The sequence below is a fragment of the Lagenorhynchus albirostris genome, chromosome 2 (genome assembly GCF_949774975.1).
Source record: "Lagenorhynchus albirostris chromosome 2, mLagAlb1.1, whole genome shotgun sequence".
Classification (NCBI taxonomy): Eukaryota; Metazoa; Chordata; class Mammalia; order Artiodactyla; family Delphinidae; genus Lagenorhynchus; species Lagenorhynchus albirostris.
Genome location: NC_083096.1, coordinates 24325597 through 24350223, shown reverse-complemented (window position 1 = coordinate 24350223; position 24627 = coordinate 24325597). Strand labels below are relative to the sequence as shown.

Here is a 24627-nt window from a genome sequence, read left to right as displayed (position 1 = left end):
TCCTTTGTCGTAGATTAATTGAACATGTACGTGTGGGATTATCTCTGAGCTCTCTATTCTGTTCCATTGATCTATGCGTCTGTTTTTTTCTGCCAGTACCATACTGGGTTTTTTGGGTTGTTTTTTGTTTTTTTGGCCACGCCATGTGGCTTGCGGGATCTTAGTTCCATGACCAGGAATCAAACCTGTGCCCCTGCAGTGGAAGCATGGAGTCCTAATGTCTGGACCACCAGGGAATTCCCAGTACCATACTGTTTTGATTACTGTACCTTTGTAGTATAGTTTGAAATTAGGGAAGATGACACTTCCAGCTTTGTTGTTCTTTCTCAGGATTATTTTGACTATTTGAGGTCTTTTGACTTCACAATTAAGAATTATTTGGTCTCAGTCTGTGAAAAATGCCATTGGTATTTTGATAGGTGTTGCATTCATTCTCTAGATTGCCTTGGGTAGTATTGTCATTTTAACAATATTAATTCTTACAATCCACGAGCATGGTGTATCTTTCTATGTGTCGTCTTCAGTTTCTTTCATCAGCGTCTTATAATTTTTCACGTATTTTACCTCATTGGTTAGATTTTTACTAGGTATTATTCCTTTTGATGCGATTGTAAATGAGATTGTTTTCTTAATCTCTTAATGATTGTTTGTTGTTAGTGTATAGAAATACAACAGATTTCTGTATATTAACTTTGTATCATATCCTGCAACTTTACTAAATTCATTTATTAGTTTTAATAGTTTTTTGGTGGCATCTTTAGGATCTGTTGCATGTAGTATTGTGACCTCTGCAAACAGCGACAGTTTTACTTCTTTCTTTCCAATTTAGATTCCTTGTATTTCTTTTTTCTTGTCTGATTGTTGTGGCTAGGACTTCCAATACTATGTTGAATAAAAGTGGCAAGAGTGGGCACGCTTGTCTTGTTCCTGGTGTTAGAGGAAATGCCTTTAGATTTTCACCATTGAGGATGATGTTAGCTGTGGGCTTGTCATATATGGCCTTTATTATGTTGAAGTATGTTCCCTGTATACCCAGTATGTTCCCTGTATACCTTGTATCACAATGATTGATTTGCAGTTATTGAATTAACTTTACATCCCAGGATGAATCCCACTTGATCATGGTATATGATTATTTTAATGTATTGTTGAATTCAGTTTGCTAACATTTTGTTGAGGATTTTTGCATCTATGTTCATCAATGATATTGGCTTGTAATTTTCTTTTTTTGTGATATCTTTGTCTGGTTTTGGTATCAGAGTGATGCACGTTCATAAGAATGACTTTGGAAGCATTTCTTCCTCTGCATTTTTTTGGGATAGTTTGAGAAGGTTAGGCATTAACTCTTCTTTAAATGTTTGGTAGAATTCACCTGTGAAGCCTTCTGGTACTGGACTTTTGTTTATTGGGAGTTGAGGGTTTTTTAAATTACTGATTCAGTTTCATTCCTGGTAACCAGTCTGTTTATATTTTCTATTTTTTCTTGATTCCATCTTGGAGATTGTACATTTCTAGGAATTCATCCATTTCTATATTGTCCATTTTATTCACATGCAGTTGTTTCAGAAATCTTTTATGATCCCTTGTGTTTCTGTGGTATCAATTGTAACTTCTCCTTTTTCAGTTCTGATTTTATTTATTTGAGCTCCCTTTCTTTCTTGATGAGTCTGGCTAAAAGTTTATCAATTTTGTTTATCTATCCAAAGAATCAACTTTTAGTTTCATTGATCATTTCTATTGTTGTTGTAGCCTCTATTTCATTTATTTCTGCCCTGATCTTTATGATTCCTTTCCTTCTACTAACTTTGAGTCTTGTTTGTTCTTATTTTTCTAGTTCCTTTAGGTGTAAAGTTAGGTTATTTACTTGAATTTTGTTTGTTTGTTTGTTTCCTGAGGGTGGCTTGTAATGCTGTAAGCTTCCCCCTTAGAACTGCTTTTCCTGTGCCCTGTAGATTTTGGATTGTTGTGTTTCCACTTTTATGTGTCTCCAGGTATTTTTTTGATATCCTCTTTCTTCATTAAGCCATTTGTCGTTTAGTAGCACGTTTGATTTTTGCAGTGTTTCCTTATAGTTGATTTCTGGCTTCATAGTGTTGTGGTTGGAAAAGATGCTTGATATGATTTCAATTTTCTTAAATTTACCAAGGCTTTTTCTGTGGCCTAGCATGTGGTCTATACTGGAGAATGTCTGTGTGTACTTGGAAAGAATGTGTATTCTGCTGCTTTTGGATGGATTGCTTTGTATATATCTATTAAGTTCATCTAGTGTAATATGTCATTTGAGGCCAGCATCTCCTTATTGATTTTCTGTTTGTGTGATCTGTTCATTGATGTTAGTGAGGTGTTAAATTCTCCTACTATGATTGTGTTACTGTCAATTTCTCCTTGTATGTTTGTTAAGATTTGCTTTATGTATTTAGGTACTCCTATGTTGGATTGTTGTTATATCCTCCTGTTGGATTGGTCCCTTTCTACTTAGTAATATCCATCTTTATCTCTTGTTATAGTCTTAGTTTTAAAGTCTATTTTCTCTGATATAAGTATTGCTACTCTGGCTTTCTTTTCATTTTTTTTCACATGGAATACTGTTTTCCATTCCCTCACTTTCAGTCTATGTGTGTCTTTATATCTGAAGTGAGTCTCTTGTAAGTAGCATATATATGGGTCTTGTTTATATATCCATTCAGTCACTCTACATCTTTTGAGTAGAGCATTTATTCCATTTACATTTACTGTAATTATTGATAGGTATGTACTTACTACCATTTTGTTAATTGTTTTCTGGTTGTTTTTGTAGTTTTTTGATTTTTTCTTCTTTTTCTCTCTTCCCATGTAATTTGATGACTATCTTTAGTGTTATGTTTGGATCTCTCTTTTTGTGTGTGTGTGTGTATCTATTATAGATTTTTGGTTTGGGGTTACCATGAGGTTTATATATAGCACCCTGTATATATTTGTGATTATTATAAGTTACTGATCTCTTTAAGTTCGAACACATTTCTAACAACCCTGCATTTTTACTCCCCCCTACCCCATGTTAATGTTTTTTGGTTTTTTGTTTGTTTGTTCGTTTGTTGCGGTACACGGGCCTCTCACTGCTGTGGCCTCTCCCGTTGCGGAGCACAGCCTCCGGACGCACAGGCTCAGCGGCCATGGCTCACGGGCCCAGCCGCTCCGTGGCATGTGGGATCTTCCCGGACCGGGGCACGAACCCGTGTCCCCTGCATCAGCAGGCGGACTCTCAACCACTGTGCCACCAGGGAAGCCCCATGTTAATGTTTTTGAAATCATATTTTACATCTTTTTATTTTGTGTATCCCTTAACTACTTACGGTAAAAATAGGTGATTTTACTACTTTTGTCCTTTAACTTTTCTGCTAGCTTTACAAGTAGTTGGTCTACTACCTTTACTATATATTTGCCTTTACCGATGAGATTTTTCCTTTCATATTTTTATATTTCTAGTTGTAGTCTTTTCTTTTCCACTTAGAAAGGTCCCTTTAATGTTTCTTGTAAAGCCTGTTTAGTGGTGCTGAACTCTTTTAGCTTTTTGCTTGTCTGTAAAACTTCTCTTTAAATCTGAATGATAGCCTTGCTGGGTAGAGTATTCTTGGTTGTAGGTTTTTTCCTTTCATTACTTTAAAATATGTCATGCCACTCCCTTCTTCCTGGCAAAGTTTATGCTGAAAAGTCAGCTGATAGCCTTACGGGAGTTACCTTGTACGTAACTGCTTGCTTTTCTCTTTCTGCTTGTAAGAGTCTCTCTTCATCTTTAATTTTTACCATCTTAATCACAGTATGTCTTGGTGTAGATATCTTTGGGTTCATATTGTTTGGAACCCTCTGTGTTTTCTGGGCTTGGATGTCTGTTTCCTAAGTTAGAGAGGTTTTCAGCTATTTTTTCTTCAGATAAGTTCTCCCCCATTCTCTCTCTTCTCCTTCTGGTACCCCTGTAATGCAAATATTAGTAAATTAGTACATTAGTACCTAGAGGTATCTTTAACTGTTCTCATTTTTAAACATTGTCTTTTCTGTTCAGCTTGGATGATTTCCACTACTCTCAGTTTACTGATCTGTATCTTTAATCTACTGTTGATTTCTTCTCATGTATTTTTTATTTCAGTTATTACATTCTTCAGCTATGTTTGGCTCTTCTTTATATTTTCAAACTCTTTGTTATACTTCTCACTGTGTTCATCCGTTCTTCTCCCAAGCATCTTTGAGTACCTTTCTGATCATTATCTTGAACTCTTTATCAAGTAGATTGCTTATCTCCACTTATCTTAGTTCTTCTGGTGTTTTATTTTGTTGTTTTTTGGACCACATTCCTCTGTTGCCTCCTTTTGCCTATGTCTCTGTTTTTTATTTCTGTGTATAATATTAGGTAAGTCAGTTACATTTTGCAATCCTGGAGAATGGCCTCCTGTGGGAGACTTTCAGTGGGGCCTAGCAGCATACTCCCCACTGGTCACTGGAGCTATATGCTCTAGCAGTGCCCCCTATGTGGGCTGTATGGGCCTTTCTGACTACTGTGGGCACACTAGTAGGCAGAGCTGGCCCCCAGATGGCTGCCAGGCCCTGCCTCATGCCGAGGCTACTGCCCTTCTGATGGGCATGGCCTGGACCTGGAGAGGCTGTCTGCAGGGCTCTGGGGGTCCTGGGCTGGTACCAGCCTGATAGTAGGTGTGGCCAAGTCATGGCATGCTGCGCCAGGTATCCAGGGGGCTCAGGCTGGTGCCACCCCCCTGGGGTGGGCAGTACTGGGGTCCCAACATAGCTGGCTGCAGGACCCAGGGAGTCCCAGGGCTGGTATTGGTCTGCTACTGGGCAGGGAAGCACCTGGTGCTAATGAGATAGAGGGAGGACCCCAAAATGGTGCTTGCCAGCACCAGTGTCCTCATGGCAGAACAGGTGCCCCCAAATGGCTCCCGTTAGCATCTCTGTCCCCAGAGGGAGTCCCAGTTCCCTTCTGCCTCCCTGGAAGGCTCTCCAAGATCAGCAAGTGGGTTGACCTGGGCTCCTTTCATATTACTACCTCTGCGTTGGATTTCAGGGCATGTGAGATTTTGTGTGAGTCCTTTAAGAGTGTAATCCCTGTTTCCTATGGCCCTCCAGCTCTCTGTATGCAAGCCCTGCTAGCCTTCAAAGCCAGATGTTCTGGGGGCTTGTTTTCCTGGTACAGGACCCCCGGGCTGGGGAGAGCCCAGTGTGAGGCTCAGACCCCTTGCTCCCTGGGGAGAATGCTTGTAATTGTAATTATCCTCCCATTTGGGAGTAGCCTACCTGGGAGTTTGGGTCTTGCCTACACTGCATCTCTGCTTCTCCTACCATCATGTTGTGGTTTCTTCTTTATATCTTTAGTTGTTGAAAATCTTTTCTGCTAGTCTTCAGGTTGTTCTCATTGATAGTTGCTCTGTATATAGTTATAATTTTGGTGTGTCCAGGGACTTCCTAAACTCCACCATCTTGGTCATTCCTCTATTTCTAGTTTTTTGATGGTAGCCATTCTAACAGGTGTGAGGTGATATCTCATTGTGGTTTGATGTGCATTTCCCTCATGATTAATGATGTAGAGCATCTTTTCATGCACCTATTGGCTGTCTGTATGTCTTCTTTGGAAAAATGTCTTCCGATCTTCTGCACATTTTTCAGTTCAAGTGTTTGGTTTTTGCTAGTGAGTTGTATGAGTTCTTTATATTTTGGGGGTAATAGCCACTTATCAGATATGTGATTTGTAATATTTTCTCCCATTTAGTAGGTTGCCTTTTCATTTTGTTCATGGTTGCCTTTGCTGCACAGAAGCGTTTTACTTTGACATAATCTTACGTGTTTATTTTTGCTTTTGTTTCTGTTTCTGGTGTCAAGTTCAGAAAAAGCATCTTTAATACCTATGTCAAGGAACTTACTGCCTATGTTTTCTTCTAAGAGGTGTATGGTTTCAGGTCTTATATTCGTCTCTAATCCATTTTGAGTTAATTTTTGTGTATGGTGTAAGCAGCAGTCTAGTTATGTTTTTTCAACATCATCTGTTGAAGAGACTGTCCTTTTCCCATTGAATATTCTTGGCTCCTTTGTCATAAATTAATTGACCACATATGTGTGGGTTTATGTCTGGGTTCTCTGTGCTATTCTGTTGATCTGTGTGCGTGTTTTTATGCCAATACCATACTGTTTTAATTACTATAGCATTGTAATATTGTTTGAAATCAGGGAGCATGGTACCTCCAGCTTCATTCTTCTTGCAAAGATTTCTTTGGCTATTTGGAGTCTTTTCTGGTTTTATATAGACTTTAGGATTTATTGTTCTAGTTCTGTGAAATATGCCATTGGTATTTTGATAGGGATTGCATTGAATCTGTAGATTGCTTTGGGTAGTGTGCACATTATAATGATATTCTTTCAATCCATGATCATGGACTGTCTCCATTTATTTGGGTCTTCAATTTCTTTTGTTAATGTCTTGTAGTTTTCAGCATGTAGGTCTTTCACCTCCTTGGTTATATTTATTCCTGGATGTTATATTCTTTTTGATGCATTTGTAAACGGGATTGCTTTCTTAATATTTCTTTCTGATAGTTCATTAATGTATAGAAATGAAACAGATTTTTGGGTGTTGATTTTGTATCCCATGACTTTACTGAATTCATTTTAGTTCTGATTTTTTGATGGAATCTTTAGGGTTTTCTATACATAACATCATGTCATCTGCAAATAGTGATGGTATTACTTCTTCCTTTCCAATTTGGATACCTTTTTTTTTTTGCGGTACGCGGGCCTCTCACTGCTGTGGCCTCTCCCGTTGCGGAGCACAGGCTCCGGACGCGCAGGCTCAGCGGCCATGGCTCACGGGCCCAGCCACTCCGTGGCATGTGGGATCTTCCCGTACCGGGGCACAAACCCATATCCCTTGCATCGGCAGGCGGACTCTCAACCACTGCACCACCAGGGAAGCCCTGGATACCTTTTATTTCATTTTTTTGCCTAATTGCTCTGGATAGAACTTCCAGTACCATGTTGAATACTGTCGACAAGAGTGGGCACTCTTGTCTTGTTCCTGACCATAGAAGAAAAGCTTTCAGCTTTTCACCATTGAGTATGATGTTAGCAATGGGTTGTCATATATGGCCTTTATTATGTTGAAGTATATCCCCTCTATATACCCAGTTTGCTGAGACTGTCATAAATGGATGTTGAATTTTGTCAAATGCTTTTTCTGCATTTGAGATGATCATATGATTTTTATCCTTTATTTTGTTAATGTGGTATATCACATTGACTGATTCATGGATGTTGAACCATCCTTGCATCCCTAAACTAAATCCCACTTGATCATGGTATACGGTCCTTTTAATATATTGTTGAATTCAGTTTGCTAATATTTTGTTGAGGATTTTTGCACTTATGTTCATCAGTGATACTGGCTGTCATTTTCTTTTCTTGTGGCATCCTTGTCTGGTTTTGCCTTTAAATAATGGTTTCTCCTTTCTGGTACTCACCTTACTTTTCTATGTAATAAACTTCACGCACATGCGCTCACCTCTTCCTCAGTAAACTTAATAATGCTCTTTGCTAAACTAGTCCTGCACTTCTAATTCATGTCTCATATTGTTATTAGATCTCTTATGTGTATCTGTGTGTGTGTGTATATATATGTATATATTTCCACACACACTAAACTGTAAGCTCCAGGAATGCCTTTTCTTTTTCTTTTCTTTTCTTTTAATTTTATTAATACTTTATTTATGTCTCAGGACCTAACATAGTGTCTGACCCTTGGTTGATACTTAATAAAAATTTGTTCACCATGGCTTTGTTATTTTATTTCTAAATTTAGTGATTGTGACAGATGCTTGGATAGATCTTCTATAATTTAATTTTTGAATCAAATTTTTACACTTCTAAGTGGAGCAATTTTATATCTATACCCTAGGCCCATACTGCCGTTACTTGTTAACTATTTTTTTGTCTTGTCACCTCAAACAGATATCTAAAGCCCAAGTACCATATTCTATCCTAAAATGAAAACTACCTCCATCCAGCTTTTCCTCTGAAACTGCCTATTCTGGTGGTGCTGTTCTTCTTTCAGCCACAACCTAAGACTCATCTTTATATCAGCTTTATTCCTCACTAACTCCCTCCTCTCAACATCACTCCAGTCAGCAAAACTTGTTGTTTTTCAAAGAATTATTTTTTGCTCCATGCTTAAGTAAAGGATGACGGGATATTCTGACAGATAGAATATTGATTTTTTTATTTATTGAAAATGTGTTATAGGAAGTATATTAGTAGGTTTTATTGTGTTCAAGGAGGAAACGACATATTTATTTAATAAACCCTTTGCTTTCTTTTCCTCAGATTGATGCCTCATCATTTACGTTGACATTTTTTGGTCAAGGGTACAGCCAAGGCTTTGGTCCTGATAAGAACAAACCAAATATCAGAATTTGTACTCAGGTGAAAGGACCAGGTATTTCACATGTGACTTAAGAATGCTTGGGAGTTTTACATTGTCTTAAGCTATAAAGTGGTGTGCTATTACAGCAGTTTCTTTTTAAAGTTTATTTTAGAAATAAATTTTGCACAAATTATTTAAGTAATAATGATAAATAATTCTGTCAAAAGAAGGATTGGAATTATTGGTATCATTCAATTTTATTGTTGTGTCCCTCTCACTGTTTTTTTTTCTTTCAGTATGATTCAGTAATTCTGAATGGAATTTTTAATATTAAGAAGACAAGGGGCTGATTGATATTTATCTGTTCTATTTTTATAGTCAAGGGTCACTTTAAAGCAGTGTAGTTATAACATAATCAAAGCTGTGATCCAAGCTTTTTTGGAGTCTGGATCACCCTGACATTGTAAAGTGTGTGTACATGTGCATTTTTCTGGGCAAGGTAAAAGTTTTGATAGATAGTTAAAAAGGACTATCACTCCAAAACATTCAATAACTTATGCTGTAAATTTTAGAGAACTGTACAGAGACAATCCCACTTGTGAATTACAGTATAAGTTTAATTACCATCATTCCTAATAGATCACAGGGGGTCTGTTGTGCAGTTTTAATCAAGCCCAATAGCAAAGATATCTTTGCATCTTGCCTTTTTTTCAAATTTCCACCTGGGTTTTTAAGAAAAGCTATGTTGTTATTTAACATGAATATAAACACTAATGTTCTCCTTGTTTATAGACTTCTTTTAAAGTTACTTCTTAAAGTTAGACTTCTTTGAGAGTTACTCAGTTGTTCTTTAAGAAATGGAGTCTTTTTTTAAAAGTGAAGTTTGATGTATTTGATTGAGAAAGATCAGTGTAGTGTATGAATAGAGAAACAAGAAACCTAGGATTATTGGTAAGAGTGTGGACTTGAGCCGGCTGCCTGCATGTGATTCTGGCCCAAACACTACCTAACTTTGTGAATTTGAATGAGTCTCTTAACCTCTCTATGCCTCAGTTTCCTCATCTGTAAAATCAGTATAAAATAGTACTAGCCTAGATTGTTAGGAGAATTAAATGAGTTTAATGGATTTAAAGCACTTAATACAGTTCCTGACACTTAATAAGTACTATATAAATGTTGTTATTTTTGTTATTACATGAACAGAGTATTTATTGAGGAAATTCTGTACACTGATACTTAGATATAAAATCTACCATTTGATTTTTGGGTGTTGTTGAATGCATATTTTATGAATACTTTCTTTTTCTTTCATCACCTGTTATCTGCAGAAGCTGGCTATGTGGCTACCCCCATAGCCATGGTCCAGGCAGCCATAACTCTACTAACTGACACCTCTGATCTTCCTAAGGCGTAAGTCTGGTTTTCTTCAAATTTGAAGATATCTTTTTCATTTATGTTATACTTTAGCTTATCTTGGTTCAGTTTTCAGGCATTGGGTTTGTACATAAGCATTTACAGTACCTTTGATCCAAAGATAGAGGTAAACTTAATATTGTGAGAAGGACGGTTCCTTACTGGCCTCTAGGAACAGCGCAGAAGTAAATGAGAGGAGACAGAAAAGTTTGAGAGCCATGCTTCAGTTCCTCCTGAAAATAACTCAGATCCAAAGTCAGCTACTCAAAAAAAGGTCCCTGTAGTTAAATGTTATTGGCAGGAGCCCCTAATCCATGCTGAATGATACCCAGCTGGCAGTGGGAGCCGTGACCCCAAGCATGAGTTGATTCATGGCATCCTGGCTAGATAAGTATCAAGTGAACTATCTTTCTGGAGCATATAGCTGTTACCCTAAAAGTAGGCCAACTTTACAAATAAGCATAGGCCTGCAGGCTTAGAAACAAATAAATTTAGGTCTGACCTGAAACAGTAGTAAGTAATAAACATAAAAATTATATAAAGTGAAACCTAATTAAATTTTCTTCAAATATTTGTATACTCTTTGAAAATATTTAGCATTTTCTAAATGTTACCCATTACATTTAAAGAAACTTCTTTTTCATCCAAATTGTCTTGTTTATGCTTTAGTAATAATTGATTACCTAAATTTATTTTGCCCATGTGCATATTTGATCCTCCTGAGTCTAAGGGCTGACTTTATATAAACAGCAGCTGTTACTTGGGTTAATAACCCTCAGTGTGCCCCTTCCAACACACACACCGGTATCATGGAAACAGTCTCATTAGTCACTGAACCAACCTAGATGGGTTTGCTGGGTACTAGTTTACTTTTGAATAATAGCTCCTTGCTCATTTGGCTGATTTTAGGAATGGAACCAAAACCAGTCCATTATGGAATCAAGAATCAGGTTTTCATAAGCTCTGCATTGATTCGATAGCTAGTCCTCCAGTAAATCACACTAGCAGAGGAAAGGGCTGGAGCTGGGCTTTGTGCACTGTTTCATCTTGTTATTGTCTTACAGGGGTGGGGTCTTCACTCCTGGAGCAGCTTTCTCCAGAACAAAGCTGATTGACAGACTCAACCAGCGTGGCATTGAATTTAGTGTCATTAGCAGCTCTGAAGTCTAAACGTTTGAATAATTAACCGAAGTCATAAAATGCATGAATTAACAGCTTTTTAATTTGATATTTGAAATTCTTCTATAAGCCTGTCTGACTGTATGTGGAAAAGATTGTCATATCTAAAATATGTATATAGTACAAGCAGGGAATTGTACCAGCTTACCATAAATTTCAAATCTTAGCTGATTTTTGTGATTTTATTGCTTGTGAGAAAAAATTAATATTTGACTTTTTCATTGAAGAATTCAAGGTCAGTTTTTTAAGTGAGCTGGAAGATCAGAGGGTGGGATGGGTGGCTCTCTCTGTGTGGCTGACACGCCCAGGCTGGTGGTCATGTAAGACGGCAACTGCTCTTTTCCTCGCCATGATATTGAATGGGATCTCACTTCCCCATGAATTTCTCTGCATAGTGTAGGCCTTTGCCAAATGAAACTGCAGTTTTTGCTATTTTAGCCTACTTTTTCGCGCATCCACGCTGACTGATTTTGGACTCTTACCTAAGTTTAATAATAAAGGATTGTCAATTGAACAGTGGTTCTGTGTTTGGACGTGCCTGTGTATTTGAGTAGTGGTAGAAATGTGCTTCCTTAGTGGTCTGTGTACTGCTAATAATTGGGCTTATCATTCATTTTCCCTGGTTCTGTACCTGTGTGCCTTAGGTTTAAGGATATAGCTGCTAAGTTTCTATTGATTTTCACTGCCTAAGCAAAATTTTTCTCTAATTTACTTTTTATATTTTAACCAGGTTTCCACTGAAGCCCAAAAATAAGGCAAAGGACTTTTCCTTTTGTAATTAGCATATAATAAACACACGTTAAGTGTTCTGTTACGTTCATTATGTAAAGAGGACAGCCATTGCCTTCATGGAATTTCTACTCTACAGTGAGAGGCATGACATTGATAGGAATCTTATTCATGTTGGGAGGTCCATCTGTGCTGCCTGTACAAAAGAAAGAGGGTCTATTTAACTTGAAGAGGGAGATCCTTGGTGATAGTACTGTCCATCCTAACTTTGCTTCCTCTGCCCAGGGCTGGTCGAATCGGGTCTCAGCTGTGCATTAATTTGTGGGACCTTAGAAGAGGTTTTATCATCTCTAAAATCAGGAAGATGGACAAGAGCAAGAGATCTCATGACTAGCTGCATATCCAAACCACAAACAATATAGGTTCCCCAGCGGACCCCAGCAGTTTGCATTCAGGAGGTATGACGGTTGGGCCCTAGGAATCCGTGGCTTAGATCTGCACTTGGGAGCTACTGGCTGAGACTCCATGTGCATCTTTCCACTTTTGCAACGTGTGCTGTGTTGTGCTCTAGTGTTGATGCTGATATATGACCACCTGTGTGACCCTGTCCTCCAGCTTGAGGTACAAGTGTCTAGTCCTGATATTCTTTCTAACCCTCCAAGGCTCCACCTGCTCACTTGCAGAAAGTATATTTACTTGCCTCAAGCAAATTGTCCAAGAGCTTTAAGTCTCAGTCCAAGAGGTAGAAGTCGTTCCTGCTTCCCATGGCCTCACTGCTATCCTGCCTCAAGGACAAAGGCTTTCCTGGGTTCTATGATGCTTTGCTGACCCTTGTCCCTGCCATCACCAACATGGAGCTCCACACTTGGGCTCCAGGGTTACAGGTTATATTTTAGTTCATGTGCATACACTCAGCCAGGACCTGAGCTACAGGCAAAACCCAAGCCCCTCCCATAAGCCCTTGGGTCCTGGTAGTAAGCTGAAGTCACCAGCCCAGATGCCTCTGCCTTCCCAGGGAGACTCCTCTTGGAGCCCTTGATAGCCTCTCCTGCCAGTAGAGTTTCAGTGCCCCTAACTTTATATTTTAGGGAGCAAGTATTGGAGTTGTCACCTCTGTTGCCTCCTTCCTGTTCTTATGCAAATCAGTCAAACTGCTCCTTGGGACAGTCCTGCATATTAAGGTCCCAGGCCTTTGGTTAGGAATGCAGTCCCAGAGTCAGCCCACTGCTTACAGTGGCCTGGACAAGCCTCATTTGTTTAACCTTTAAAGCCTCAAAATGGGGAAAGTAACAGGGCCAAATTCATAGAATTATGGTGAAAATTAAATGAGCTCACAGATGTATAGCACTTAGATTAGTGTCTGACACACAGTAAGCCCTGGATAAGTCTCTGTTATTGCTGCTATTGTTAGTCTGTCTAAGGCCGCAAAAGTTTTCTTTGCAAGCCTTTCCCCAGAGCACTCAGTGCCCGTGGGACTTAACTAAGACTCATCTCAGTTCTTTGTGGAATCAAGATCTCTTCGAGATTGACTAATTCCCGGCAGATGTCATAGTAAATCTTAACCTCTGCCACCCCAGGCCCTTGCACTGAACAGGTCCCACAGTACAGGCACTTAACGATGCTTAATGAATTGAACCTATTTCAAATAAACCTATGAAGACAGAAAATAAGTGGAGGTAGAATATCAAATTTGTTCAGAACAAGGATACAAAATGAGGGGCATGAAATAACCATTCTCTAGGTGAGACAGCAAGAAACTTACAAAAGAGCTTTTATTTGAAGTTTGGAGCTGTTAATCATGAAAATATTAACGGCAGTTGCTTATCAATTCCTCTGTGTGCCAAGCACATTCTAAGTTCTTTATATTCTTTTATATTTGTTAACCATCTGCAGTAAGTACTGTTACCGTTCCCCTGTAACAGATAAGGAAAGAGACTTAGGGGAAGTCCTTTGCCCCAAACCACACAATTGATTAGTGATGGATTCAGCCCCAGGCAGTCAATCCCAGAGCTCAGAGTGCTGACCATTCACCTTTCATATTTCCCACCTCACCTTCACCCTGGTTATGGATTCATTTTTACATGAATTTAAATCAAATTGAAGAAGAGTTTTGCTTAAAAGTGGTATAACAGGTTGAGTGAGTGGGAAATGGGTTGACTAGGTTGAGTCCACAATTCAGCTCTGAGAGCCAAGTTAATTAAGCTTATTAGCTACACAAATAATCTTTCCAACTCAAAGCTCAAATGTTTCAGTTGGTGTAGCCTCACTATTCCATATGCAATAAACATTCTCTCTTCTTTTTCACTATAAGAGCAACATCATTTTTCAGTTTCCACAAGCTGGATTCAAGTAGGTCCCCAAAGTCCTTTAACATTTGTGACTGCTGGTGTACAAATGGTCGAAGCATTTGATCGTCTTCCTAAAAATAAAGAAAAGAACAATATTGTTGTCAAACCCAAGTTCATGTGCCCGACGCACAGTGAGGCCAAACTGAAATGGTGGAGTTTGGAGCAGAGAAACTTGTATTAGTCAAGGAGGCACCAACCCTAAAGATGGGAGACCTAGACTCGTCTCAAATCCATCTTGCTGGCTGGCCAGGGGTGCAGGGTTTTTTAAAAAAAAAAAAAAAAGTAAAGGGGAGGGGGTCTCTGTGATTTCAGCTTTCCTGTAAGACTTCAATTGCAGACTTCCCAGCACTGTCTTGGGACTCGTTGTGTCTGTCATTGGTGAATGTGATTGATCTGTGTGTTCCTGCAAAGCAAACTAGTAAATCATGGTCTTGTGATCCCTTAACTTCTTTTTAGGAGAAAGCAAAAGCAATGGTTGAGGCATTTTGTTATTTACTTCGTGATGGTTCAGGAGTTTCAGTTCTTAATTGATCTTCCCAGTGTCACCAATTTTAAGTCCACTTGGGGCCAGCCAGTTGAAGCCACAGGACATTATCTCCACAGTTTGGGGTCATAAGTCAAGGCATTACTTTAAGCTAACAATCATGGAAAAGATGATGTTGGGCTTGCTTTTCCATTGTTTCTGCGTTCCCTCACTCGCCTAGTTAGTAACAGCTTGAATCTGCTCTTTGGAACTCAGGGAAGGTCTAGGAGACTAAAGACTTTATAAACAACAAACGGGGGACACAGAGGGGATTTTGTACTCAGGAGGGCCCCGCAGCATCCTGCTCGGTTTCAATATTAGTGGACTCACTTCATTACAGTAAAAGTACTGTGTGTGTACATGAGTGGGGTGCCCAGCGGGTTCTCCCTTTGGGCCAGAAAGCTGCATTTGAAAGCTGCTACCAGAGGCGACAAGTCACCTAGGAGCATGTCCTGTTTCAGGAAGGCTGCCTAAATGACCCTTTACTTACTGCCAACAGGGAAAATTGGTGAGATAATCCAAATATTTGAGATTGGTATGGTATATATTCTTTTAATACTGTAGAAGTTCTGAGGTTTGCACAGGACTGTGTTGGGTGGGGATTCTCCCACTGAGATTTGGTTGATGTGTCCTCTGCCCCATAGGAGCAGGTATCCCTGAGCAGGGATTGCAGGGCCCACTGTGGCCAGAGCGCCAGTGAGCAACGGTGGAGGAGGTGACGGTGGTCACAGAGACGCGAGCAGGCAGGGGGCCGATAGTGTGTCGTGGTATCTCGTTTTAGTTTCTGTTTCCCTGATTATTAGTGAAATGCCCGCTCAGATACTTTGGCCATTTTTTCCAGTGTGTTTTCCTACAAAGAGAAGGAGTTGTCTTTCTCTTATTTTAAAAGTATGTAGGGACTTCCCTGATGGCGCAGTGGTTAAGAATCCACCTGCCGATGCAGGGGATACGGGTTTGAGCCCTGGTGCAGGAAGATACCACATGCCGCGGAGCAACTAAGCCCATGCGCCACAACTACTGAGCCTGTGCTCTAGAGCCGGTGCTCCGCAGCAAGAGAAGCCACTGCAATGAGAAGCCCACGCACCTCAACAGAGTAGCCCCCACTTTTGGCAACTAGAGAAAGCCCGTGTGCAGCAATGAAGACCCAATGCAGCCAAAAATAAATAAATAAATATATTTTTTTAAAAAAAGTATGTAGTTTATATATTCTGGATACTAATCTTTGATGACAAATAATACACATAGATTCTCCCAGGTTGTGGCTTATAACTTTATATTTAGCGTGTTTATCACACTGGTTTTTCCTTCTTTTTTATTGTGAGGTGTACAAACAAAAGAGTACCCTAAATGTATGCGTAGGTACAGTTAAAGTGAACATACCTGCTCAAGAAAGCACACTGCGTCTTGAGCGCCTCCTGGTCACACCCATTTCTCTACCCCCCAGAAGCAACTACTAACCTAAATTGTGTGATAATCATTTTCTCGCCACCTAGAATGCAGCCCTAAACAGTATATTTTGCCTGTCTTTTGGCCATTTGTGCCATAAGTTACTAATCTTCTGTGGGTGTACATTAAGGTGTTTCCATTTGGGGGCTGTTATGGAAGATGGTGTTAAAATACAGCCAGTGCACGAGTGCTTGGGTTCCTACAGAATTTTTCAGCTGGTCCATCATCTGAACTACAGAACAGAAAATGACTTGAGTGACTATTTTCCCAGTTCTCTCAAGAATGGTGTATAACTAGTACCATTCTAGATAGGTAGGAGAGAAGTTAATTCATTACATACATAGGATGTCTAGAAAGGTGGTTCTCAAACTTGAGTTTAAGGCAGAATCATCTGGAGGACTTGTTAAAGCACAGATTACTAGGCCTCACACCCAGAGAGTCTGGTTCAGCAGGTCTGGGAGGGGACCCTGGAATTCGCATTTCTAACAAGATCCCAGATGATGCTGAAGCTGCTGGTGAGAAGACCACACTGTGAGAACCTCTGCCTCAGGGCATTAAGGTGCAGAGAAGTGCAGAACCAGTTTACTCTGTGGAGAAGAGGAGTTGAGTTGCAGGCTTACAGGGTAGATGCATCTTTGACTTTTATTAGATAAATGGCAAACAGTTTTTTAAGTTGTTGTACCGATTCATACTCCTTCCAACGTGGCATGAAAGTTTCTGTTGCTTCATAGCTTTACCAAAACTTGATATTTTCAGACGGAAATTTTTGCCAGTATGGTTACTTTATTCTAGCATATCACTGGTTTCAATTAGTGTTTCCCAAATTATTAAAGAAGTTAAGCACTTTCTCATATATTTATTGGCCTTTTTTTTTTTTTTTTTTTTTGCGGAACGCAGGCCTCTCACTGTTGTGGCCTCTCCCATTGCGGAGCACAGGCTCCGGACGCGCAGGCTCAGCGGCCATGGCTCACGGGCCCAGCCGCTCCGTGGCATGTGGGATCTTCCCGGACCGGGGCACGAACCCGTGTCCCCTGCATCGGCAGGCGGACTCTCAACCACTGCTCCACCAGGGAAGCCCTATTGGCCTTTTTGATTTCCTCTTTTGTGAAGTTCCTGTTTGGGTCTTCTGACCATTTTTTCCTACTGGGTCAAAATCTATCTGTTTTTCTTTTCGGTTTGTAGTAGTTCTTTATTTTGGATATTAGTTCATTATATATTAAATGTGTTGCAAATGACTTTTCCTATCCCTTTCGACTTTGTTTTGGTTTCTGGACCAAACTTCACAATTTTAATATAGGTGAGTCTATCAATCTTTTTCTTTAAATCTAGGTATTTTTCTTGTCATGTTTAAATCCTTTTCCACTGTGAGGTCATGAAGACGTCTCCTAAAGTACCTTCTGTAAGCGTTAGGGGTTTACCTTTCACGTATAGGTCTTTAATTCTCACCTAAAATTGACTTCTAGGTATAGTTCTAGATAAGGCTCCAATTTCATTTATTTTCATATGTATTCTGAATGCTCTGAGCACTGTTTATTGAAAAATCCATCCTTGCCACACTCATCTTTGGTTCCACCTCGGTCATATATCAAGTCTCTAATTCTGAGTGAATCTATTTCTTGGCCTTCTTTTCCTTTGGTTATCTTACCTACATTTGGGCAATACCTTACCGTCTATTACACTAGCATTAAAATAAGCCTTGATATAGAGTAGGGCAAGTTCTCTACCTTGTTTTTGAGCCTTGGATTGTCTCGGCTAAACTTTGCTTTTGTGATTCCATCTAAATTATAGGATCATCTTGTCAGATTCCATTACATTTTATTGGGATTATATTGAATCTCAGGAGACTTGACAGATTTACAGTAGCAAACCTTCCAAACCATGGAGCCATGGCATGTTTCTCCATTTACTTAGATCATCTTTAACATCTCTCAAACAAGCTTTAAAATTTTCTCCATAGAAGTCCATACTTTATGTTAGCTATAGGCCTAAGTACTTCTTACATTTGATGCGATTATAAATGCTATCTTTTCGGGGCTTCCCTGGTGGCGCAGTGGTTGAGAGTCTGCCTGCCAATGCAGGGGACACGGGTTCGTGCCCCGGTTCGGGAAGATCCCACATGCCGTGGAGCGGCTGGGCCCGTGAGCCATGGCCACTGAGCCTGCGCGTCCGGAGCCTGTGCTCTGCAATGGGAGAGGCCACAACAGTGAGAGGCCCAAGTACCGCCAAAAAAAAAAAAAAAAAAACTATCTTTTATTTTAACAATGTTCTATTGCTGTTATATTCAAACATAATTAATTAAATATTGATTTTTGTATCCAGCAACCTTGTAATTTATTTATAAATTCTTTTCGGTTTTCTATTTACATAAACATGTCATCTGCAAATAATACTAGAGGCATCATGGTGTGGTGGGGAAGAGTATAGACCACGGAGCAGCCCTGGGTTTGGAGCTTGGCCCTGACACTTACTAGTTGTGTGTCCTTACGTAAGTTACTTAACCTCTCTTGTGCCTTAGATCCATCAACTGTATAATAAAGCTAATGATAGTACCTAACCATCAGGTTGTTGCGAGAATTGAGTCAGTAAATGTAAAAGCACTTAGTAAGTATTACGTAAATGTATACTATTATTATTATTACCTTTTTTTCCTTTCCAATCCTTATACCTTTTATTTCTGGACTTGCTGCACTGGCTAGAACCTAAAGTACAATGTCAAACAGAAGTGAAGATAGCTGGCATCGGTGATTTACCATTAAGATTATGCTTACTGTGTGTTCATTTAAGATTGCCTTTATCAGATTAAGTAATGTCCATTTTATTCCTAGTTTGCTAAAAGTTTTTATCGTGGTAGGATGCTGAATTTTATCACATGCTTTTTTTGTATATATTGAAGTAATCATGATTTTTCTCCTATAATATCTTAATGTGATGAATTATATTTATTTGGTTTTATAATGATAAAGCGAACTTGCGTTTCTGAGATACTCTGTACATCCTTAAGTGCAGGAATATCAGTGCTGCAGTGGCCACGGCTGCCTTGAACCAGCCAGATGTACACTAAAGTGAAAAATGGGAGCAAAGATGGGTGGAGCCCCGAAAGCAGCAGACTCACAGTGCTCTAGGCCTCAACCTGCTCTTCGGCTTAAGCACACCCATGTCCCCACGCTCAGGAAATGTGGTTCTATCAAACAGCTGCATTTAACGGAAAGAAATTCCTTTTGCTCCCAGGATTCTGGTTACTTACAGGAGGTTTATGATGTCTCAATTTGAGAAACTGCCCTCTTGCCACATTCATGCTTTGGTAGAACACCTTAGGAGCTTTGGCAAATTCTCTGTCATAGCTGGCTTGCTGGGTGCGCATCTGATTAATCTCTCTGGCTGCTGGCAATTGTGCTGTCGTCCCAGTTAGCTTCAGGGTATTGGAAGGCTTATGTGCTGAGGTTGAAAGATAACATTTATTTATTCATCTATTTATTTATCCAGATATTTATATATTTAATTATCTTGGTGCATTTTACTACATCAGCATTTATCAGGCACCGGTTTGGACCCATTCAAAGAAATCTTACAAGGAAAAAGGAAAAAATGTTCCCCCCCTTTTTTAAAACTGAAACAAGATATTAACTCATTTAAAATCTCATTTCTTAGAAAGAAAATACACACCACAAATGTAGGAGTTTAGAGAAAAGCTAAACACCAAGACTTGAGCGGCCTCTTACCTTGTTGACTAGAACCAGTTTTCTCAAGAGATTCTTTAAGAAACACATTTTCCTCTCTGAGCACTCTGTTAATGTTTCTGAGCAGTTCTGTCTCCTGTTCTAACTTGAGCAGCTTCAGATAAAGTTCTGGTATCTGGTTTGATGTAGTCTACAAAAAACAGGTCAGTTTAGCCTTTTGCTGGATTATTTGCATACGCTTGAAGAGTGGCAGTTGTTCCTACCATGTGAAAACTACGTGGGGTGGAGAGGTGTGGTGACCAGGGTTTAAGACCCTCAGGGTTCACAGGAATAAATCAAGAAAAAGGTTTTTTAATGGGAAGGAACATTGATGATCCCCAAGCAACTGTCATCGGAGATATTTTTAGTCATCTGTGACATCTATTTTTAATGTCACTTAAGTATACACACCTGGCCCTTATCCATCACGGAGGATATTTTCTTGGTGTCCACCATGATGTGGCCTTCACCTGTGACCATGAGGCCTGGCTGAGAGCAGCTCAGTTCGGCACAGCCTTCTGTAGTGTGAGGGAGACACCATCAAGGAAAGAAATGTCTCAGTTGTCCAGCCCCCCTGTTGTGTGAGGAGATTTAAGCCATATGATCACCTGTGGACTAAAACCCAGAGGCCCAAGGGACGATAGCTCTTGGCCACTGCTGTCAAGACCCTGACCTCCTCCCTCCATCTCCCTCCTCTGCAGCCCTAGGTATACAGACATGATATCTGACTGAGGAATGCACCATGCAAAAGAAGAAGTAAACATGGTACCTTGAAGGCCCCATAAATCAACAATGAGAGCATTTGTCTGTAAATAATTCAGAAACTCCTGAGATGCATTTAAGGCTGTAAATTGGACAGTCTCTTCAATTTGGGGATTCAGAATTTTCCATACAGGCTTGGTATATAAAGTGTTTGGAAGATCATAAATTCTGTACCTGAGACAAGAACAGAAAACATAACTTAAAACCATAAGGGATACATTTGTAAAGAAAAGTATCAGGTGAGCCAAAGAATTATAGCCTGCTTTGGTTAGTTGATAAAAGGTGACCTATAATTGATTCTCGTGATTGCCACCTCCAACATCTCAGCTATTCAATGTGGGTATCATCATTACATAGATAATATTAAATGCCTAACAAAAAGAGAAAAGGATTTTGATAAATACTTTCCACTTAGATAATCTAAAATTGTTAATTTTCCACATGAGGTTGCAGTTTGTTTTTGTCCTTCAATGCCTACCTTTTTTATTGCTTTATCTTTTAATATCCTTTTAGCTTAATTAGTTTAAGCTTTTAGTTTAAGCATATCTGGTGCCTCTGCCATATTGTAATACAGTCCTTTTGTTTCCAACTAAATAAAATAAACCCAATCGTCCTACTTAGATAACACAGTTTTACTGGATAGTCTTTCTGATAATTAAAATTTCTGACTCTTTGCTTCAATTACTTAGGAGGATCAGTATGCGCTAATCACATTCCACTGACTGGAGGGGCATGCAGCTTATCTGTCTGTTAAACAGTTGGAGGAAATAGTCATTTGGGGGTTGAACAAGCAAAAAAAAACGTAAGAAAATGACATGATAGCTCATTCTTAAAACTTGAGGAAAGACTCCCTCCCACCAGGGCCCACAAAGTGGGCAGTTCGTGTTCAGCAGCTCTGCGGGGCAGGCTGGTACCCCATCTGAACACCCCGCTCTGCATCTTCCTTTAGCCACTTGGTGCCAAGGCACTGCACAATGCGAATCTGGAAGCCCATTCTCTTGCCCAGCAGCTCCAGTGGGTCAATAACCACATCCTCCTCGCCACGTGCTCTACAAACAGAAGAGGTAAACATTGTCACAGGTTAGCCTGGGTCCAAGCAAGTTAGGACTGTGATGTCAATGGGAATTACATAGACTCCTAAGAGATGGCCAGATTCTCTGAAGGAAGGATGGGTAATATTACCAGCTGTAGAATTCATTCATTCAAGAGACATATAACAAGAGCCCACTCCATGCTCTAGTACTTCAAGGTAAGATATGGACCGTCTCAAGGAGGAGACAGGAATATAACAGCTTCTTGCAGTAAATGTACCCAGATGTGGGTGCCAAACTAGCATTGAAGATTTAGGTAGGTTCCCAGTGGGACAGAGGGGCTGCCACCCAGAGAAAGCCAGCTGGCTGCCCAGATGCAGCCTCTCCGGGTGTCATCTACCGCAGTGAACTCCTCATGGTCTAGGGTCAACCCCAGGCCCTCAGGCTCAGAACCCAATAGGGACAGCTTTCCAATAGGGGACCTCTCTCACATCAACGAGCTCACAAAGATTGAAACCTGTAAACTAGAATGCTACTTTATTAATTCAGAGTGGGAAATGTAACCATCAGGCAGCCTAGAAGCCCGAAGTAGCAAAATGACCAAGAAGTTTTCTTAGAGTCCCAGTAAAGACAGTGAGTCAACGGTCATCTTGGTCTTTTAGTCACAGTACTTTGCAGTTTTCCTGCTCCCTTCTTCAGCCTGTTTCTTCTTCAGAAAGAGAAAAAGATTGCATCGGGTACCCATGAGGACCCTGGCACCCAGACCAGACCTCCTGCCAGCCTCTTTGCTTAGAATTGCTAAGAGACTTTAGCTTTTGTAAAAGCTCCCTTAACTGCCTTTGGCCCAAAGAGAGAAAACAGATGAGACGCCCTAAGGGGACAGTAAAGGTAATGGAGTGGGGTTAGAACAAAGGTTGGAAAACAGCTCAGAATGAGGCCACATAAGGAAACAAAGACACCACAGTTCCTTCCTTGAGAAAAGGAACAAAGAAATTACCAGAGTCTGTGCAGGGAGATAGGCTGAGCTACAAAATGAGCTTTTCTGCTTCTGCCTCTTGGGCCTCATCAGCAGGGATGAGGACCTAACACTGGAAAGAGCAAGTGGGTGTGGCGGGTACCAGACCTCACGGGCGCTCCGGGGGGTGGGGTGGGGGGGCTGTGAGTAGAAGGTCCTACAGCGCTCTTGGCTTCTTTACCAACTAGGTCTATTGGTTCATGTCCACATTTCCTTCTACTACACTCCTGCCTCTTTGCAGGATATCCTCCTCCTCACTCCTTTGGTCCCCTAGGGCAGTGCTGAGCTGCTCAAAGGCTGCTGGACATGGGATTTTAAGTATTCCAGGTCAGCTGCTTTGGCTGCCATGGCAAAATCAGATTTGATAAAGCCAAATTATGAATGAACGAGTTCATTCATTTGCCTCACGAATGACCTCTTCAGGGTACCAAGCTGACCACCCCCTCCAGGAGAACTCAGGCGTGCTATGAGTTTTCTGTGTGGCCGACCCAGAACTAGACAAGGTGGCGGAGGAGATACCCACTGTCCTGTCGGGGAGCAGGGGCCCATGTGGATATGCAACACTGCCTCTTCTAGCCCGTCACAGTTCAGAAACTCCACTTGCTCTTCGAACTTCATGCAGTAGGCAAGTGACTGGAGCCAGATGTGAGCTGAGCCCAAGTGGATGACCTCAGCAGGATCCCAGAAAGGGTCCTCTTCCTGAGCTACGTGGCTATCTTCTCCATCCAGAAAACGCTGGTAAAGTTCCTCCATTAGGAATTTCCTATTGATAAACTTGGCTTTTGACCAAATCCACACCTGGAAACACAAAGGTAGGTCGCCAATATTTGATTCCATCTGCTGCTCTAATGACTCATTTCTATGATTTTTCCCAGCATGCTGTCTCTGATGGGCTGGATTTTGGATACCCAAGATCAATAACACTCTCATCAAACTTAGCTTTGGTGAGGTCCTTCAAAAGCACTACATTCATTCCTGACCTATTTACTTCAGCATTGCTGGATCCCAAGAAATGACTTAGGGGAAATGATGGAGTTAGAAAACAGACCCTCCCAGGAGAAATGAAGGCTTGTTGTACACAGTAGAATGACCCTCAAAGATGTCCATGTCCCAGTCGCTGGAACCTGTGAATATGTTACCTTATGGCAAAGAGGAATTAAGTTTGCTTATCAGCTGACCTTAAAATAGGGAGATTAGCTTGTATTATCCAGATAGGCCCGGTGTAATCACATAGCCCTTAAATGTGGAAGAGGGAGGTAGAAGAGGGGGTCAGAGAAAGAGAGATGGTGATGGAAGCAGGGTCAGAGGGATGCTATGTGGATGACTTTGAAGATGGCCATGAGCCAAGGAATGTTGGTGGCTCTAGAAGCTTGAAGAGCAAGGAAACATACTCTCCCCTCAAGCTTCCAGAAAGCAAAACATCCCTCCTGACACCTTGCTTTTAGCCCAGTGAGATCTGTGTTGGACTTTTAACCTACTGAACTATAAGATAATAAACTTGTGTGCTCACACCCAATGAGCAGAAAATCTAGGACAAGAGCCTGGTACTGTCTGTCCCTTCAGTAAGTGAGGGTTACCAGGAGGAGTGACCAACACGGAGGAGTAGGAAGTCCCTGAGCTCACCTCCTCCCATGAGCACACCAAAATTAGAACTTTTTTTTATATAAAAATGTATTTATTTATTTATGGCTGTGTTGGGTCTTCGTTTCTGTGCGAGGGCTTTCTCTAGTTGCGGTGAGCGGGGGCCACTCTTCATCGCAGTGCACGGGCCTCTCTTGTTGCAGAGCATAGGCTCCAGACGCACAGGCTCAGTAGTTGTGGCTCACGGGCCCAGTTGCTCCGTGGCATGTGGGATCTTCCCAGACCAGGGCTCGAACCCGTGTCCCCTGCACTGGCAGGCAGATTCTCAACCACTGCGCCACCAGGGAAGCCCAAAATTAGAACTATTTATAGGGCAACTATCGATGAGGAAGACCTGAAGACGAGTAGAAAAGATCTTCTACAACTAAAGATATAAAGAGGGAACCACCACAACGAGATGGGTAGGAGGGGTGGAGACACAGTGTAATC

At 40.7% G+C, this 24627-nt stretch overlaps 2 protein-coding genes across 2 annotated transcripts in view; one reads left to right on the top strand and one right to left on the bottom strand.

Annotated features, from left to right (window-relative positions):
- Positions 1–11506, top strand: part of SCCPDH (saccharopine dehydrogenase (putative)) — a 40887-nt gene extending 29381 nt beyond the window's left edge. Inside the window, 3 exon segments of the mRNA XM_060128334.1 lie at positions 8356–8467; positions 9724–9805; positions 10873–11506. Coding sequence (XP_059984317.1) covers positions 8356–8467; positions 9724–9805; positions 10873–10978 — 300 coding nt within the window. The 3' untranslated portion in view covers positions 10979–11506.
- A 1986-nt stretch (positions 11507–13492) lies between these two features.
- Positions 13493–24627, bottom strand: part of LOC132515376 (kinesin-like protein KIF28P) — an 82821-nt gene continuing 71686 nt past the window's right edge. The window contains exons 17-23 of the mRNA XM_060141822.1: positions 23081–23355; positions 21426–21560; positions 20519–20685; positions 20161–20267; positions 19753–19900; positions 19278–19468; positions 13493–14135 (exon numbers count right to left, since the gene is read on the bottom strand). Coding sequence (XP_059997805.1) covers positions 13983–14135; positions 19278–19468; positions 19753–19900; positions 20161–20267; positions 20519–20685; positions 21426–21560; positions 23081–23355 — 1176 coding nt within the window. The 3' untranslated portion in view covers positions 13493–13982. The remainder of the gene's footprint in view (positions 14136–19277; positions 19469–19752; positions 19901–20160; positions 20268–20518; positions 20686–21425; positions 21561–23080; positions 23356–24627) is intronic.